The sequence below is a fragment of the Lissotriton vulgaris genome, chromosome 1_1, assembly GCF_964263255.1.
Source record: "Lissotriton vulgaris chromosome 1_1, aLisVul1.2, whole genome shotgun sequence".
Classification (NCBI taxonomy): Eukaryota; Metazoa; Chordata; class Amphibia; order Caudata; family Salamandridae; genus Lissotriton; species Lissotriton vulgaris.
Genome location: NC_141685.1, coordinates 1,068,859,013 through 1,068,872,112, shown reverse-complemented (window position 1 = coordinate 1,068,872,112; position 13,100 = coordinate 1,068,859,013). Strand labels below are relative to the sequence as shown.

Here is a 13,100-nt window from a genome sequence, read left to right as displayed (position 1 = left end):
AAATGCGCAGATTACAGCGCCGAGATCTTGCCTCTAAATCTTCCGTCTTGGCCGCCAGGCTTTGCATGAGTGTGTCCACCTTTTTATGCTTCAGTTCGAGCTGCCGCCTGGCATCCTCCGCATCTGATATGCGGCGTTCCGCCATATCCACGCGTTCAGCTTGTTAGTCCAACCGCTCCGACATGCGGTCCACCCGATACGTTGGGGAGTCAATCTTCCCATCGATGTTGGTCAGGGTGGATTGGATGGTGGAGAACATAGCCTGGACATCCACTGGTGCCTGCATGGTGGTGGAGGGTGCGGCGTCCCGGGATGGTGTTGGGCGGTCAGTGGATGGCGTGGGTGTCTTCCGCTGGCTATCGAAATGGATTTCCGTTTGCATTTTCTTCGGCTTACCCATGATAACGTTCGAGAAGGCAAGGTGTAGAGGCAGATAGTGTTCGTTCTCGGTGACGTGCGTCTCAGCAGCAGGGCCGCGGTTCAGCAGGCCCCATTAGCGATACGTGGTTTGGGCATGGTGGGTAGTCGGCATCCAGTACAGGAGCGAGCACGGCCCAGGCCTAGACCCGGGCGTCCGCACAAGTTCCACCACACCCTTGTGGCTCTCCGAGGTCGGCGGGGGAGGGTGGAGCCGAGGGAGAGCAGCAGAGTATGTCGGCCCGCCTGACAAGGATCGTCCAGCGGGGCCGCGCAGGCAGTCAAAAATGGCGTGATCAGGGCAAGGTTCAGCAGATGTATAAACGCGGGGTTGTCTCCAGCCTCCGATGCGCTGTAGTGGCAGAGGCGGGATGCAGGAAAGCCGGGAGCACGGTGCGTGCAGGCCGCAGGTGCCGCCCGCGCCCCGGGGAGGATGTGTTTCGTTCAGGCCCAGCGGTCGTAGCAATGTTCCCTCACCTCCGCAATGGTAGTTCCTCCACAGCTCAGCAGAATCAGCTTGAGAGAGCTGGCTCAGTCCTCAGTTGGCCCCCATGTGGTGGGGATCTCGGGATTGCCGCGACTCCCCCAGGCCCGTCACGGCCTACAACTCGCCTGCACAGCCGCGTGCTCGCGTAGTTATTACGTGGTCACGTACAGCAGGGAAGGCGCCTCGTCACTTCCGGTGGATGCCGGAGCTCCCGCTTCGAGTTCGGCCAAATTTCACTTGGATGTTGTCTGCAGGTAGCAGAGATCATCTGCTCATCGAGCAGACAGAGTTTGTCGGTTTTTACATTCAGAAACCCAGGATATTTTGCAGGATAGTTGCTTGATCCAGAGAGCTCGCCTACGGCGCGGCCATTTCCTAGTGCGGCAACTCCGCCCCCCCCACCCCCACCCCGTCGTTTAGATCTTTGGCGTACCATCAGCATCATCACTCCCATCTTACCAAAATCTTTGTTCCTTCAACCCCTTTTGAGATGCAGTCTACCACTGAGTTTCCATCTGTGGACCCTGAGATGGCCCTGCTAGTGAAAACCATTGGCCTTGCTGTGTGTATTCCACTTGGCAGCCAGGTCACTTTGATGTTGCTACATCCCTATGTTTCCCTTCCCATGATTGGTACATGAGGCAGGCAGAGAGAAAATATACAAATGTCCCTTAGGTGCGGAAAGAAAACTCTTGTTTTAGGAATTTGTTACTGCTAAGCAAAAAAGAATGCTGAGTAGGTAACTTCAAAATGGTGGCTAGCTTGGCCTTCAACAATGATGAAATATATCCACTGCTCCGGTGCAAGCACTTTCATTACAGATATCCCTGCCAGGCAGTAGCTGGTTCTCCACCAAGACAGCGGAGTAGAGGACATCCGCTACCAGGTAGCCCGCTACCATACTCTAAATGATTTCCACTGTGATACAGTTAATCCGTAGTGCCTACATCATGAAAAGTAACAAGGTAGCATTCAGGTCTCCAAAGTGCATAAGAGTACTTTTTTGTTAACTGACTCACTCACAGTAGAGTACCAGAGGAACTACACCCATAAATCTCTGTGTTAAACACATTAAAATATTGATGATAAATGGAGAGGATAAAGAGGCCCCAAAATGAGTTTTTGATTACAAGTAAGTGTCTGACAAACACACTTAATGAGCTGGGACATAATGGTTAGTAAAACGCCTTTAGCCCTTTTATAGGATTGATAGCCATGCTGAAAACATCATCACATACAGCCGTTTTGTGGGGCTGCAACTATCCTCTCCTGCTCAGAGTACCCAGAGCCTGTACCTGCGGATGGTGTTTTCCACTCCAGGGATTCGCTCCATTCACTCCACTGGGCATCTTTTGTAAATTTTTTCTGATTCGTACGGACCTGAACTTCATAGAGTGTATCTGGTTTGAGAGCTGGAATTTCAAGCCACTGCTGATCCTGTCCAATAAGCAGAGTCTGTAAAGAGTAAGAGAGGAAGAGGCTGATACATTGACTGTGTCTGATAAAAGAAGGAACCCTCAATCCCAAGAGACTCTTAGGCCCCATTAGGATGGCGGGCGGACTTTGCCCGCCCGCCATCCTCCGGTACAAGGGACCGAGCGCCATAAGGGCGGGGGTCCCGTCAGTGGAATTAGGATGCGCCCGCCACAGTGGCGGGTGCATCCTGTATTTTTACCACATCGGCGGGCGGTGCTGAAAGCACCACCCGCCGCAATGGTAAAAATACACTTTGTGCATCTCAAAGCACAACGTGACAGGCACTGCGCAGTGCCTGACACGTTGTACTTTGAAATGCTGGTACCCCCCATGTGCACCCCCCACTGGAGTCCTTGGGGGCCCGCAACTGGCCCCCAAAGCAGACTCCGCATGCCTTTCCGTGGCGGCATTGCAAAATGGCAGTTGTAATATGGCTGGCGGTGTCTGATAGACACCGCCACCATATAAACCCTTTTCTGCCCCGGTCGCAAGGCGACTGGGGCGGAAAAGCGGCGGACAGTCTTTCCGTCCGCCGCGGACCCCCCAGCCATGTTAATATGGCAGGGGGTCATTTGTGTACGGATGGCCGGCGGATCGCCCCGCTAGGCCGGCGGTGGCTACCGCCGGCCTGGCAGGGGTGATCCGCCCGCCATCCTAATGGGCCCCTTAATATCCTTCTTGTCTTCACAAACTCTCTGATCACACAAGATTGGACGGTACAGAGGTTTTATAGTTGCTCTCACATTTGTAATCCAGATAGAATGGTCCTTCTTTGCCACTCCAACCTCATGAGCCCCCCCTATCCCACAAGAGGCTGTCTCTGCTCTTCTCACTTTCTACATCCCTGTAACCCCTGCCGAGGTCTCTTTAGCCCTCATTAGAGAATGGGATGCTACTGCTTTCTTAACAGGTGCACCCTTTTCATGTCTTAGAGGATATGATTGTTTGGTACCTGCCAGGGATCTCCACTTGGCCTGTAACGCACTTCATAGAATCTTGTGCCATCCACATAGGGGTAGTTGCGGGAGACCCAGGTGAGGTTGGTACGGGCATCGCTGAGTTTGGCGAATCGCAGGGATTCAGGTGGGTTGAGCTTCACTAAAGAAAAAAACAAAACAAGAAGTTGTGATGAAGGTGCACCACATCAGTGTCGATATAAGACAGTCTTAAAAAAAGCAGGATTGTTAATGGGTGCAAATCGGACATGTGAGATCATGTGGCTAGACTCATTGGCTTTAAACTCGAAGATAAGAGTTACTTCGGCGACCAGCCTGCAGTCCACCCTAGTTCAGTAGCTACTATTCCCAAACACACTGCTTGACCCCCTGGCATTCCTCGCAATTCACTCACATTTGGAAGGTGTCACACAACTTTAAAAAACATTTTTTATTGACAGCACAAATGTCATTGTACAGCAGTTATGGGTGGAGCTCCCATCCATCGAGTGCATGAGCATACAACAGGAATACAAGGTAGTGATGGGGCATGTGAATTACTTGCAGAACAAAGCAGTTTGTGGCAGCAATGTCAATAGTTACTGCATAGTTATTAACAGCATGAGAGAAAGAAATTTTAAAAAGAAAAAAAAATGGTTCCACATCAAATACATACTCAAGGGGGCGTGGCTTGGGCGCCGATGGCGATGGTCGCCTGAGAGCTCGGCTCCGGGACTGAGCCCGTGATTATCCTGTAAATCGGAGGCTGCGGGGCACCCCAGACCCCGCATTCTGCTGGACGGACCGACGAAGACCTGCCAGGGCCCTTGGCGTGGCTCGGACGAGTGGTGATCCGGCGTAAAACCGAAGTTTGCGGAGTTGCGGAGTGCGACCCAACATGGCGCCCGGACTTCATTGTCCCCCTGGCCGGATCCATTGAACTGGAGGAGCGTCGCCGGCAACGTCTCGCCCCCGGCTTCGCCATCCCTTGCTGATCTGTGCACTAGATATCGGTTGTATCGGACTTTCTACAACGAGAATGCACTCGGTTGGGTGACTGGGCGGATGCCCACGTTATAGTGGATCCCGTGAGCGGACGTCTGGTGAACCAGGCGGTGGCCCCACTCACGACACCGCACTTAGCTACATTTTCCTGGCCAGTCCACTTCCATGGGAGGCGCGACACTCTGGCGCCACAAATCGTCCGGTGGAGTTGGTGACCCTCACCCCGGGACTTTAGCGGCTGTGCGGGCCTGCCCGACCTGGCGGCGGTTGTCTCCGCCCCCTCATCGGTGCCCTCGGACGCCGTGGTGGTGGCGCGAGCCGAAGCGGAGAAGTTCCCACAGGCCCTGGAGAAGGAGGTCTCCGATACTCGATTTGAGGTCCAGTAACCGGGAGGGTCGTGGTCGGCATCTGCACCCGGAGGCGCCTGCTCCTGGACCATCACGGAGTGCCCCCGGCGACATGGGGAAACCTAGAGGAGCCAAGGGGACCACCCCAACCGCCTCAGACTCGGAGACCCAGGACAAAGAGGAACATGGGGACCCAAAGAGTTCTGGGGGTGCATCGATGCAACAGCAGTTCGACCGCGTCCTGGAGGCGATAGCGACCACGCGATCGGCCCTCCAACAGGACATTGCCCAGGTGGCGACGAGCCTAGGTCTCCTTAGAGCGGACCACGGCAAACTTTCGGACCGGGTCAAGGAAGTGGAGAGCTCGGTGAAAATCTTGGAGCCGGCGCAGCGAACCTTGGCTGCGACTATGAAGGATGCCTTATCCCGGATTGCGACCCTAGAGCAGAGAGCGGAAGATGCGGAAGGCTGCAACAGGAGGAACAACATCCGTGTGGTGGGCCTTCCGGAAAAGATCGAGGATGGCGACATGGTGGCATACTTGGAGGCCTGGCTCCGTGACACGGTGGCCCCGGAGGGGCTATCCTCCTTCTACACCTTGGAGCGTGCCCACAGAGTCCCGGCGCGGCCACCGCAGCAGGGACGTGCCCCGAGACCAGTGGTGGCACGGTTATTGCACTTTCGGGACAGAGACTTAATCCTCAATGCCGCCAGACATAATGGTCCATTCAAAGTGGCGAACAGTCAGGTGAACATCTTCCCGGATTACACCTACGAAACTCAACGCAGGCGGTTCTCCTTCCTGGCGGTCAAGCGCGAGCTCAGGAGCGAGGGCATCCAGTACTCGCTCCTCTATCCTGCAAGGCTCCGCATCATTGTCGATGACAAGACTCAATTCTTCGACACCCCGGAGGATGTCTGTGCCTGGCTCGAGCTTTACAGAGCAGGGAAAGATGGCTTCGGCTCCTCATCCCAACAGGCGGAGGAGCCGGAACAGAGACGGCGATCCAGGAGGATTAGGAATCGCCGCGGCCGCTCGGGGGGGCCCTCAACTGCAGAGACGTCGACGGAGCGGAAGGGAGTGCTGGAGGTGTTATCTGAGTTATCTGGCGCACGAGACGATGCCATTGAAGAGGAAGCAGACCCGGGTGACGAGGGGGCACCATCGGACTCCGAGGACTCAGTGACTGATAGCGCCCATACGCCGGTGATCACACCGAAATCGGTGGAAGACCTTCTGGATGGACAGGGGTAACGGGGTGAGCTACTTCATTTTGGGAGGGGGCCCGGCAGGGGGGAGGCGGTTGCCGTCAATTGATGCTGACAACGCGGGCGGGGAGGGTGGGGTGCCCCTGTTTTTGCCCCGGAGGTCTTAGGCACTGTTTTGGGCTTGTTTTAGTCCTGGTAGCCTGAGCGTCGAGGGCCCACTGCCTCCGCCCGGCCCGCACCTGGCCCTTAAGGCCTTCCTACGGTGGCGACCGCAGGATTAGTAGGGGTTATTGGGTTGTTGGAGGGCAAGGTTTGGATGGGATCTGGATGGTGCTGTTTGGGTCCTGTTCTGGGGAGGGTGGGTGGGGGTTTGGTTCGTTCTTGGGTTGTTTGGATTTGGTTGGGGAAAATGGCCGCCATCAGTGCTGGGATGAATGATGCCCTTTTTTTGTGGGGACCCGGATGGGGAGACTGTGCGAGAACAATATGGGACAATGGCTGATGTTGCTAACTTGAAATGTGTTACTTGGAACGTGAGGGGGCTTCATACTATGTCCAGGCGCCACAAAGTCCACGCTTATTTAGTGCGTAGGGGAGTGCAAATGGCGCTGCTGCAGGAAACTCATCTGAACAGGGCGGAAGGGGCGGCGCTACAGCGTAGATGGAGGGGGCAGGTCTTTCACACATCGTACTCCGCGTATGCCAGAGGGGCGCTAATATGGATTAGAGCTGGGGTCCCCTTCCAGGTCACGAAAACAGTGGTAGATCCAGAGGGGCGTTACGTGGCCATTTCGGGCACTTTAGGAGGGAGGGACTTGAACGTTTGCTGTGTGTACGCTCCTAATATAGACCAGACTGCCTTCCTTTCCAGGTTATCGGGCTCGTTGGCCCACTTCTTCTCCGGGCCCCTTTTGCTCGGGGGAGATTTCAACTCAGTAGTGGACGTAGACACTGACCGCTCACATCCGCCCCTTCCCGATTCTCCGGTTCGTCGCACGGCTAAGGGTCGTAAGGATTGGCAGACCCACTGGGGTCTGACGGATATCTGGAGGGCACACCACCCCACATCTAGGGACTATTCATACTTCTCGAGCCTCCATGAGTTGCATGTCAGACTGGATGGATTTCTTGGCTCGCCCGAACTGGTTTCGGCAGCGGTCCGATCTGAGTACTTGTCCAGAACCATTTCAGACCATAACCCCCTCCTGCTGGACCTTCGCTGGTTCCCCGGGGCGCCGGCGGTGCCCACCTGGAAGTTACGACCCGAGATTCTTGAGGACAGTGTTTTCAGGGCGGACCTGGGGGATAAGGTATCGGAATATTTTGCGTCCAACGGCGGCACCGCGAGTACGAGAGCATTAGAGTGGGACGCTTTTAAGGTAGTGGTGAGGGGCTACTGCATTTCTAAAAAGGTGGGCATGAGGCGAGTTATCCTAGCTGACCTAGATGCAGCGGACCGGAAACTCCGCGAGCTGGAACTTCGCCGCCCCGGGCGCCCGGAATTACAGGTACACACGGCGGAGGCGAGGGAGAAGGTGGCGGCGGAGGTCGAACGGCTTCGCTGTTTTGACTACAAGGCCTATACGGTCCGGTCCATCGCGGAGGGGGACAGATTGAGCGCGTTGCTGGCATGGCTGGCCAACCCTACGCGTCAGTCCTCATTGACGACAAATATGCGTAAGGCAGACGGAACCGAGGTATACACTCAACCGGAGATTCTCAGCTGCTTCCGGCATTATTACGAACGTCTGTACCGCAGTCGCTCCGCCCGAGACCCTGACCGGCTCGATAATTATCTACGCCCACTGGAGCTCCGAACAGTGGAGCAAGAAGTGGCGAAAGCCCTGGGATCTGACATAGAATTGGGGGAGATCCGCGGTGCCATTAAACGGATGGCGAGAAATAAGACCCCGGGCCTAGACGGCCTGCCCGTGGAGTTTTATGCAGCTTATGCTGACCTCCTAGCCCTTAGGCTATTGGTGGTCTACAGAGAGGCGAAGAGGCTGGGGCGGCTCCCGAGCTCGATGTGTGAGGCGTTGGTGGTTCCTCTCCTCAAACCAGGAAGGGACTCGTCCGACCCGGGGTCTTACCGTCCCTTATCGATGCTGACGGTGGACTATAAAATACTGAGCAGTATCTTGGCCTCGAGGCTGCTGGGGCACATGAGTTCCCTGGTGCATGAGGACCAAGCGGGTTTTATCCCAAGGCGTAACACGACTATGAACATTCGCAGGTTGCTCCGTTTGCTAGGGGAACCGTTCGTGGATGCCCCGTCCCCGGTTGTCTTATCGGTGGACCTAGAGAAGGCCTTTGATAGCCTGGAGTGGGACTACCTTTACACGGTGCTGCGGAGATTCGGCCTCGGTGAGGGCTTCATCAGATGGACCGCGGTTCTCTATGCCTCTGCATCAGCCAGGGTCCGGGCGGGACCACTGATTTCCTCACAATATCCGGTAGAACGCGGCACGAGGCAGGGGTGTTCGTTGTCCCCACTTCTCTTTGCGCTGGCGGTGGAACCACTCGCGCTGCATCTTCGATCGGGAACCCACTACATGGGCCTATGGACGCCTTCGGGCCCGCACTACGTCTCGCTGTATGCAGACGATCTGTTGCTCTTCCTAGAGGACCCGCTCGACGCTTTACATGGAGCGGCGACGGCACTTACGGAGTTTGGGGAGGTTTCGGGCCTCCGGGTGAATTGGTCCAAGACCTGTCTTTTCCCGGTTCGTAAGGGTGCCCCCGCCCCTACTTTAAGTAGGGAGATTAGATGGGAACCCGACTGCTTTAAGTACCTGGGGGTATTCGTCTATCACGACCCATCCGACCTCCTGGATGGGAACATTGCCCGCAGCACTCGAGCACTTCGAGGCTGCATGGACTTCTGGGCCACGCTGCCGCTCTCGGTGGCGGGACGGATCGCTCTGCTTAAAATGGTGGCGCTTCCCCGGCTATTATATTATTTCCGGACACTACCGATCTGGGTCCCACCGGCCACGTTTCGACTATTACGATCTATGATGGTCGGTTTCCTCTGGGGCTCGGGCCGCCGTCGGGTGGCCCTCAATACCCTGATGAGGCCGAAAGATGAGGGGGGGCTTGCGGTGCCGGACTTTGAAAAATATTATCTGGCGGCGCAGCTCCAGACCTTCACCCAGGAGATCGCCCGAGAATTCCGGGGCCCGGAAGACAGAAGGGGGACGGGCATGGCCAGGCATGTTCTCTCCTTCATAGCGCTGCGACAACGTTTGGCCCTGCGGGATCTGTCGCTGGAGGAGCGGACCGTCCGCCTGTGTTGGAATCGGGCTCACGCCCGAGGCCATCTGAGAACACCGTATGCGCCCGAAATACCTTTGGGGATGCTGACGGCCCTCCCCCATGGAGGCGATTGGTCACGATTGGCGGCCTGGGAGGACGCCGGCTTACAGCTAGTTGGGGATCTGTATGAGGACGGGGCGCTCTTGCCCTTCCGGGATCTTATTGACCGCTTCGAGATCCCCCGTGGTGACTTTCTGTTGCACTCGGCCATTGTCCGAGCGATTCAGGCACACTGGAAGAGCGGGCAGGAGGAACCCGCCTTATCTCCGGTGTGCCAATACGTGATGATGTCTGCGGGCACGGTGAAGGCGGTCACTTGCCTTTACGGTAGATTGATCAACGAAGGGTTGGCTCCTCTCACTACTTTGAGAAACCGCTGGGAGGAGGACATTGGCAGGGAGATACCGGAGACGACCTGGTCCCAGTTGGTGCGGCGAGCCTGGAAGGGCACACGCCACGCCCGTTTTCAGCTGGTCCATTATTACGTTCTCCATAGAGCATATCTGACCCCAGTGAAAATTAAGCGATATTTTGCCACGAATTCGGCGGACTGCCCTAGGTGCCCAGCTCAGGAGGCGGACCTCCTCCACATGTTATGGGCCTGCCCGGGATTATCATCCTACTGGGTGGAAGTGGGGAAGACCCTGGAGGAGGTGACGGGGAGATCCTTATCATTTGATGCGGCGGTGGGACTCCTACACTGGTTCCCTCATACCCCCAAGAATAAAATTTCCAGCAAATTTATCGACCTAGGGCTCCTCCTTGCTAAGCGAGAGGTGACCAGGAACTGGAAGGCACGAGTTGGTCCGACAGGAAGCCGATGGCACAGCGAGCTCTTGAAGTGGGCGGCGGGGGAGAGCACACTGAGATACCAACTGGCTTGGAGGCAGCGTAATGAGAAGGCGCAGGAGGCAGCGTTGGAGTGGGAAATGTTAGTACAGGCCCTCAGGGATTATTGCGCCCCCAGCGACTCTGAAGGTGAAGAAGCGACTCGCCCCGAGTCCCGTTAAACATTTGCACCATTAGTCCTGTTGCTTTCCCCGTGGGTCCCATAGCAGATCCTGTTGCGGTAGTTCCCAGGCGCTGATGGCGGGGTTGGGTGGGGTTTACTTTGGTTAGTAGTATTTTGAGGGTGGGGGTTTTCCTTTTGGGTTTATAGACTTGTTTGGAAAAGCAGATGACGGACAGTAGATCATCCGGACCAGCTCTGACATCCTTCTGAGCCCCCATTGAATTTCGCCGCCCGACCCCAGGGTTGTGGGCTGGATGGCTGTGTACGGAACTTACGGTGCGGGGACAGAGGGTTGTATTTCGCTGATATTGCTTGTGATATAATGCTGGTCGATTTTGTAACGATTTACTAATTCCTGCAATAAAAATATATTTAAAAAAAAAAAAAAAAAAAATCAAATACATACTCAATTTATAGGGGGAGCCGATTCACCAGGATTGTGTGTACCGATAGGGAAACCAGGAGTTGGCTGTCCTGTAGGGTTGGTTCCTGTTCTACATGCCACTGGAGGGGGAGGTAGGGGAGACAGGGCTGTCTAGGATGACCCAGAGGGCAGTACATGAATGGGAAGTGGGTTGGTGTTGACTCAAACAACACGTTAGGGCCTAGAGTGAAATCACTACATTTCTGGGGGCGGTGAGTGGAAGAAAGAAGCAGTGAAGCTATGCCTTGCCACTTGGTGGTACAAAAGGGGGTGGTAATGGACGGAGCATCTGAACCAATCAAACACTCACACCCAGTGAAAAGATCTGGGTTTAGTCCATCACCGTTCTTTAGCCCACTCTGCCACCCCAGTTCAGACATGGCTTTATGCAAATCAGTCTGACCCTGTGCCTTATGGGAACAGTCCAGCCCGAACTGCCAAGCCATGCCTTCCTTGGACCGGAAACAAGCTTCCGAGGACCGGTTTCTGGCATTCCAGCCATCTTCAGCCCGGCTTGCTTGAATCCAATGGCTAAGTGTGCAAGGGACTCACGTCTGAGCATACCCTGCCACACTTATGGCGGCCAAAAGCGGTACAAAAGGGGGTGGTAATGGACGGAGCATCTGAACCAATCAAACACTCACACCCAGTCAAAAGATCTGGGTTTAATCCATCACCGTTCTTTAGCCCACTCTGCCACCCCAGTTCAGACATGGCTATATGCAAATCAGTCTGACCCTGTGCCTCATGGGAACAGTCCAGCCCGAACTACCAAGCCATGCCTTCCCTGGACCGGAAACAAGCTTCCGAGGACCGATTTCTGGCATTCCAGCCGTCTTCAGCCGGGCTTGCTTGAATCCAGTGGCAAAGTGAGCAAGGGACTCACGTCTGAGCATACCCTGCCACACTTATGGCGTCCAAAAGCGGTACAAAAGGGGGTGGTAGTGGACGGAGCATCTGAACAAATCAAACACTCACACACAGTCAAAAGATCTGGGTTTAATCCATCACCGTTCTTTAGCCCACTCTGCCACCCCAGTTCAGACATGGCTATATGCAAATCAGTCTGACCCTGTGCCTCATGGGAACAGTCCAGCCCGAACTGCCAAGCCATGCCTTCCCTGGACCGGAAACAAGCTTCAGAGGACCGGTTTCTGGCATTCCAGCCGTCTTCAGACCGGCTTGCTTGAATCCAGTGGCAAAGTGAGCAAGGGACTCACGTCTGAGCATACCTTGCCACACTTATGGCGACCAAAAGCGGTACAAAAGGGGATGGTAATGGACGGAGCATCTGAACCAATCAAACACTCACACCCAGTCAAAAGATCTGGGTTTAATCCATCACCGTTCTTTAGCCCACTCTGCCACCCCAGTTCAGACATGGCTATATGCAAATCAGTCTGACCCTGTGCCTCATGGGAACAGTCCAGCCTGAACTGCCAAGCCATGCCATCCCTGGACCGGAAACAAGCTTCCGAGGACCGGTTTCTGGCATTCCAACCGTTTTCAGTCCGGCTTGCTTGAATCCAGTGGCAAAGTGAGCAAGGGACTCACGTCTGAGCATACCCTGCCACACTTATGGAGGCCAAAAGAGGTACAAAAGGGGGTGGTAATGGACGGATCATCTGAACCAATCAAACACTCACACCCAGTCAAAAGATCTGGGTTTAATCCATCACCGTTCTTTAGCCCACTCTGCCACCCCCAGTTCAGACATGGCTATATGCAAATCAGTCTGACCCTGTGCCTCATGGAAACAGTCCAGCCTGAACTGCCAAGCCATGCCTTCCCTGGACCGGAAACAAGCTTCCGAGGACTGGTTTCTGGCATTCCAGACGTCTTCAGCCCGGCTTGCTTGAATCCAGTGGCAAAGTGAGCAAGGGACTCACGTCTGAGCATACCCTGCCACACTTATGGCGGCCAAAAGCGGTACAAAAGGGGGTGGTAATGGACGGAGCATCTGAACCAATCAAACACTCACACCCAGTCAAAAGATCTGGGTTTAATCCATCACCGTTCTTTAGCCCACTCTGTCACCCCAGTTCAGACATGGCTATATGCAAATCAGTCTGACCCTGTGCCTCATGGGAACAGTCCAGCCCGAACTGCCAAGCCATGCCTTCCCTGGACCAGAAACAAGCTTCCGAGGACCGGTTACTGGCATTCCAGCCGTCTTCAGCCCGGCTTGCTTGAATCCAGTGGCAAAGTGAGCAAGGGACTCACGTCTGAGCATACCCTGCCACACTTATGGCGGCCAAAAGCGGTACAAAAGGGGGTGGTAATGGACGGAGCATCTGAACCAATCAAACACTCACACCCAGTCAAAAGATCTGGGTTTAATCCATCACCGTTCTTTAGCCCACTCTGTCACCCCAGTTCAGACATGGCTATATGCAAATCAGTCTGACCCTGTGCCTCATGGGAACAGTCCAGCCCGAACTGCCAAGCCATGCCTTCCCTGGACCGGAAACAA

The 13,100-nt window shown here is 55.2% G+C and overlaps 1 protein-coding gene across 1 annotated transcript in view; it reads right to left on the bottom strand.

The window, feature by feature from the left end:
* IL2RB (interleukin 2 receptor subunit beta) overlaps positions 1 to 13,100 on the bottom strand; it is a 446,549-nt gene that overhangs the window by 99,641 nt on the left and 333,808 nt on the right. The window contains exons 6-7 of the mRNA XM_086963139.1: positions 3,333 to 3,478; positions 2,200 to 2,359 (exon numbers count right to left, since the gene is read on the bottom strand). Coding sequence (XP_086819265.1) covers positions 2,200 to 2,359; positions 3,333 to 3,478 — 306 coding nt within the window. The remainder of the gene's footprint in view (positions 1 to 2,199; positions 2,360 to 3,332; positions 3,479 to 13,100) is intronic.